This window comes from Platalea leucorodia (genome assembly GCF_965183815.1).
Source record: "Platalea leucorodia genome assembly, contig: HAP1_HAP1_SCAFFOLD_118, whole genome shotgun sequence".
In the NCBI taxonomy this organism is placed as follows: domain Eukaryota; kingdom Metazoa; phylum Chordata; class Aves; order Pelecaniformes; family Threskiornithidae; genus Platalea; species Platalea leucorodia.
In genome coordinates this window covers 270309-276389 of record NW_028121417.1, presented here as the reverse complement: position 1 = coordinate 276389, position 6081 = coordinate 270309, and the positions used below count along the sequence as shown (strand labels likewise).

General features: G+C 53.4%; 1 protein-coding gene across 1 annotated transcript; it reads right to left on the bottom strand.

Annotated features, from left to right (window-relative positions):
- Positions 1-244: 244 nt before the first annotated feature.
- LOC309603512 (olfactory receptor 14A16-like) lies at positions 245-1225 on the bottom strand (the record flags this gene model as incomplete). The annotated part of the gene is made up of 1 exon (XM_082338344.1): positions 245-1225. The coding sequence occupies one exon, from the start codon at positions 1223-1225 to the stop codon at positions 245-247; it is 981 nt and encodes a 326-aa protein (XP_082194470.1).
- Positions 1226-6081: the final 4856 nt, after the last annotated feature.

Genomic DNA, 6081 nt, shown 5'->3' with positions numbered 1-6081 from the left:
GCCCCTGCAGCTCCAGAGAAGGTCTCAGTAAAGGACCTGGGACAAAGAAGTCACTGCAGGGTCGTTTATTTTGTTTTAAAACACAGAGAGCACGGCTCATCATTACACAGTCTCTGGGTCACACAGGACAGGTAGATACTGACTTAGGAATGGTATGAGTAATGGCATTGCTTTGTGGACAACATTATTGCAACGAAGAAAAGCTAAAAACTAAACCAATCAAACTACCAAAGTCAGGCTGGGCCTATAGTGCTTTACACTGTGAGTGATATACAGAAGAAGATGGGCAGTTTGTTGCTGCATAAAACCATCCAGTCACCAGTTTCCACATTGCATCCTTGAGCTCCTGGTTCCTCATGCTGTAGATGAGGGGGTTCACTGCTGGAGGCACCACCGAGTACAGCACTGCCACCACCAGATCCAGGGATGGAGAGGAGAAGGAGTGCGGCTTCAGGTAGGCAAACACTGCTGTGCTGATAAACAGGGAGACCACGGCCAGGTGAGGGAGGCACGTGGAAAAGGCTTTGTGCCGACCCTGCTCAGAGGGGATCCTCAGCACGGCCCTGAAGATCTGCACATAGCACACCACAAGGAAAACAAAACACCCAAAGACTAAACAGGCACTAATCACAAGAAGCCCCACTTCCCTGAGGTAGGCATCTGAGCAGGAGAGCTTGAGGATCTGGGGGATTTCACAGAAGAACTGGTCCAGGACATTGCCTTGGCAGAGGGGTAGGGAAAATGTATTGGCAGTGTGCAGCACAGCATAGAGAAACCCAGTGCCCCAGGCAGCTGCTGCCATGTGGACACAAGCTCTGCTGCCCAGGAGGGTCCCGTTGTGCAGGGGTTTGCAGATGGCCACGTAGCGGTCATAGGACATGATGGTGAGGAGATAAAACGCTGCTGTAGCACAGAAAAAGAAAAAAAAGACCTGTGCAGCACATCCCAAGTAGGAGATGGCCCTGGTGTCCCACAGGGAATTGGCCATGGCTTTGGGGAGAGTGGTGGAGATGGAGGCCAGGTCTGTGAGGGAGAGGTTGAGGAGGAAGAAGTACATGGGGGTGTGGAGGCGGTGGTCACAGGCTACGGCGATGATGATGAGGCCGTTGCCCAGGAGGGCAGCCAGGTAGATGGCCAGGAAGAGGCAGAAGTGCAAGAGCTGCAGCTCCCGCGTGTCTGCGAAAACCCGGAGGAGGAACTCGGTAATGAAGCTTATGTTGGACATCTGCTGCTTCTGGTCATGAGTGACTGTCCAAGGAGGAAAATGCAGTGAGAAGTTAGGGGAGACTTCTCTAAACAAAACAAAAGCCATTTCTCCTAGATGCTCCCCTTTCTACACCCACCCCCTTTTTACTTTTCTATGAGAACTTCCTTCAGCTCCATTTCTGAAACTCTGCTTGGTGCTGGCTGAATGTGCCATGAGAAATACAGGCTCTGCCTGCTGCCTGCCGAGGAGTCAGCCCTACTCTGCAGGAGTGGGTTCATGGGAAAGGTGGGGGAAGGACCCAGTCCTGGTGTTGGACTTTGTCAGATGAAACTGCTCCTAACGCAGAAGGGCCTGTCAGCACCTGCACTCCCTGTGGTGAGGAAGCAGAATGGCAGAGGGCAATTTCAGAGTTTATTCTTAAAGTTTCCCTCCGTTTCCCCTGGGGAGTGTTCTTGGATGTCAGAAACCTCAGAATTTCTGCTGCCCTCAGGGAGAACAGAGGGAGTCCTGAGAGGCAGGAGGATTGCCTGTGGCTTAGAGCAGAGTGAAGGGAGCTGGTCTGTCCCTCCGCCTTGTTCCCAGCTGCCCTGGGCTTGCACCTTTCTGAGATGGAGGGTGATCACACTCCCATGGTGCCCTGAAGACCACCAGACACTGCTGAGAGCAGAGGGATTCACTGCAGACCACTAAATGTCTCACGTTCTCAAGGTCTCAGAACCCCACTTCTAGCCAAGGACACACATGCCTCATTTCACCAACCCGACAGCATTTCCTCGGTCGTAGAGTCTCTGCGTTCTCCATGGGGCTTTCAGAGAAAAGAGAGGTGCTATGGGACAGCTTTGCATCCTTGAGGGCAGTTCAAGGCTTGGAAGAACACATCAGACAGCCAAGTGCCCTAAAGATGGCATCTCAGTAAGAGTCAGCTCATTCCCCAGCCCCACAGACTGTATGGATGAGATCTCCACAGGTGAGAGGAAAGCTGGGACACCTGTTCCCATGGACACACCTGCATGGGATGACACACAAGATCAGAGTGTGACTCTGCAGCTGAAACTCCCATCCCCAGAGAGCCTGACAGCAAGAATGAAATAAAATAAGAATAACCTAGACCAGTGGAGAAACAAGTTAAAATAAGGTGAGGGTCTGGCTGAGAGATGCCAGGGGAGAGGCAATCAGGCACTCAGGACAGCGTTACCCTTACCCAGCTGTGCACGCCACCTCCCGGACACCAACATTGCCGGGCAGCTGCTCTCAGACCCTGTGCTCTGCAGAGGGAGAAGGGCCCGTGGCTGGAGAGCTGCACCACGGCTCTGCTGGAGCTCTGGCTGCAGAGGAGGTGGTTCACGCCTTGGACCCTGCGGCCCTGAGGGCATGGGGTTTGCTGGGTGGGAGAGGAGGCTTGCTCATTCTCCCTCCCACAACATTTCTGGTTTTAGTTTCCTCTCATTTCCTGATCATGTATCTGCTGCCTAGAGATTTTTTTTTTCCCTGGGAGGTGTTTCCCTGTTCCATGTCTTTCCCCTGCTAACAAACCCCATGTGAACCTCTGGGCACTCACCTTGGCCCTACAGAAACCCTTCTCTTTGCAGGGACTGGCTGGGCACATGTTCCTGTTGGGAGTGGCAAAAGTTCAGAACAACCCTGATGGGTCCAGCAGAGGTGATGCTGGTGCTGTCCATAGGCAGAAGAGCAGTTGAAGGCACTTTAGGAGGCTATTAGCAGACCTACTGGCCACTCCAAGTTGCAGCTCAGGAGTCTCAATGACTTGTTCAAACTTGACAGGTCCTTTTCTCTTTCTCTTTCCCTCCCTCACTGCCCCTCTTCTCTCCCCTGCCCTCACAGTACGAAACTGAAAACACAGACTCGGGAAATCTCCTTATCTTTATTGTAAACCCTGCCTTGAACTTCCCCTTGAAACATCCCCTTGGAAGTTTCGTAGTGGTGATCTGGAGCTGTGAGCAGCCTTGACCCACGCAGCACCCTCTCTGCAGAAGAAGGATCCTGTCCTGCCCTGCCAGAGGTTGCCTTCCACTCACAGCTTCTCCCTGCGGCATCGTGGGCAGCTCCCCGGGCAGGCTGAGTGCTGACCCTGGCAGGCGGCAGAGTCCCTGCCCCAGCACACAGCCCCAGCACACAGACCCTGCTCGGAAGGACGGCCCTGGGCACACCCAGCTTCACACCCCTGCAGTTGTCCCCAGGAGAAGGCAGCGATCGTGCCCTGTCCCTCTGACCGTGCAGCAGGGAAGCCCTGCTCTGGAGCATGTTCCTCTCCTCTCCAACAGGGATACTGTGAGAGTCATCCTGACAGATCCTGTCAACTGTGGGATGTACCAGCTTCAGGAGATTCCTGCAGCCAGAGACTTACCGTGTCAAGGGCTGTGAGGATTTCTCCCTTAGCTCTCAGCATCCTCCCACTGCTGACTGCCTTTAACACCTCTCTCTGCCTGGCTCCTCTCCCCTCGCTGCCTGCAGGCAGCTCCCATGCTAATTACTGGAGATGAAGCCCAGGAGTGAGGTGTTCAGATGCAAACACCTGGTGACAGTTGAGGTGCCAGAGCTGGTCCAAGAGACATGGAGGTAACTACATGTTCTAATGTACCTGCTCTGAGAGACAGGGTGGTATCTGGGGCATCATTTCTGAGCAGGAGGATGATTTCCTTTGGACAACTGAGATGACAGCAGATGCACACGTTTAGGACAAGAGAATCTTTCTCTAGTTGTCATTTTCTGGGCAGCCTACACAGGGATTCAGCTGATCAAATGGACTCATGGACCACAGGGAGAGCTAAGTCTCTCGCTTTCTGATCTCCATCAGCTGTACTTCCCAGATCTCTCCTGACTATCATGAGAGCTGTCTCGTTTCATCCCCACATGGCCTAACAGATTTCAGGACAGTTACTCAATGTAATGGCCAAAGAAAGGCCTGTAGTGTTATGTGAGGTGCCAAGGCTTTCACAGACAGCTACGTGCAGCTGGCAGGGACAGCACTGGTCCTGCACAGGAAAGCTGCCCCCCTTCAAAGCGTGTGTGTGACACACAGCCCAGACAGCACTGCCTTTGTGCAAGCCACCGATTGCCACCACTGCCCTGCAGCAAGGTCTGTCCCTGCTCTAGCCAGTAGATGCAGGACAGTGCAGGAATAGGAAGCACATCACACTGGGGTCTGCACTCGTGTGCCTACACTCTCAAGCTGCTGGTTTTTCTCTCCGCCACCCTTTACTCACCCCCTTGATGATACAGGCAAGGAACAGAGCAGCAATGTTCACACTGTGCCTGTCAGCAGCACCTTGTTCTTGCTGGAGATCAGCTTCACCTCTGCCAAACAGCCTCAGGAACAGCGTAGACACCACTGACAGCAGTCAGTGGTCCTCAGAGAGGGTCTCCTGGTCATAGAAACTAAACCCCTGTTGCTGGTACTAGCTGTGCAACCAATTGCTGACCCACAGGATCTGTCCAGTCCCCAAGCCTCTCCCCCTCACCAGCAGGACTGAGGAGAACACTGCCTGTGCCACCATGCCCATCACCCCCAGAGCCATGCAGTCACACTCAATCCTGTGCAGGTTTGGCTGTGTCATTGGTGCCTACAGGGAAGAGCAGCACGGGGTAATAGTCCAAGGTTTGGAAAAACTTTAGCAGCCTCTCAACACTGCACCTTTTGATGAAGGACAGTGGACAGGGTTCGTTAGAAGATGCTCAAGGTTAGTAGCAGCTTGTTGGAGTCAAGGAATCCTGTAGCCGTCCTTACCTGGCAGCAAAAGGCACCCTCAGCTTCCTCAGAGGGTCTCCAGGAGCCCACCAAAGATCTTAGACATTTTCTGGACACTCTTGGACAAAAGCCCTTAGGAAGTTAATGGGAATTCGTTGTTCATCCCAATGTGAGCAGGAGGTTAGTCTAAAGACCTCCCAAGGTCCCTTCCAACCCGAATGGTTCGGTGATTCTGTTGTCTCTGATGATAGCTACCGCGATTCTTGCAGTCATGAATTCCCTCTCTGCATGTGGGTTAGCACCAGGCATGGCATCCCCAGAGCCAGCCTCTCCTCGTGGTGCGATATTGCCTCTTAGGCCTGAAACATGCTAGGTTCCAAGTTCAATTGTGAATGACGTCATGTTCAGACTGGACCCTCCTCACAGCCTGCAACACCTGGGCATGACAGCATGGTAACTAGTGAGAGTGGCACATGCAGAAAGCCAAGTGGAGGGGGCTGTGAAAGCCCTTGACGTGTTTCATTAAGGAGGATGGCCAAGCCCTGACCCCAGGACCCTAGGAATGGGGATCCTTTCCTTCCTGGGTGTCTCAGGGCTCCTGCTAGGGGCAGAGAGATGTGAGGGTTTGTGATGCTGAGTGCAGGTCAGTGCTAAGACACCTCCCAGGCTCTCTCAGGGGTGAGGAGGCAACAAAGTATGGGGGCTGCAAGGAACTGGTGTCCTCACGTGGGCCTCAGCCCAAGAGTCAGCAGCCCTAGCCAAGAGAACAAAGACCTCAGTTCTGGGTCCCAGCCCTACCAAAGCCCTTGGCTTTCCCCACCACAGGCTGTCCTACACTGTCCTCTGTCTGTGCCCGTTTCTCTGCAGATTTTAACCACCACCCCTGCTTCCCCAGCTCACTCTGCCCCCATGATATCCCAAGGTTTACTGATAAATCTGTGTCCTCACTGTTCTTCAAACACAAAGGTGTGGTTTTCTGAGGATTTGCCAATGTCTCTGAGTTCCCCACAACCCATCTGGCTTCTTTCAAAGCCCTGTTCGCATTCCTCTAGCACCCAAGATGTCCTAGCCCCAGACTTGCTTGAATCCTCACGTGCTCTGCTCTCTCCCTGCACTACCATGTGTCTCACAAACCCTTCCCTCTTCCCCTGCAGTGGCAGGACCTCAG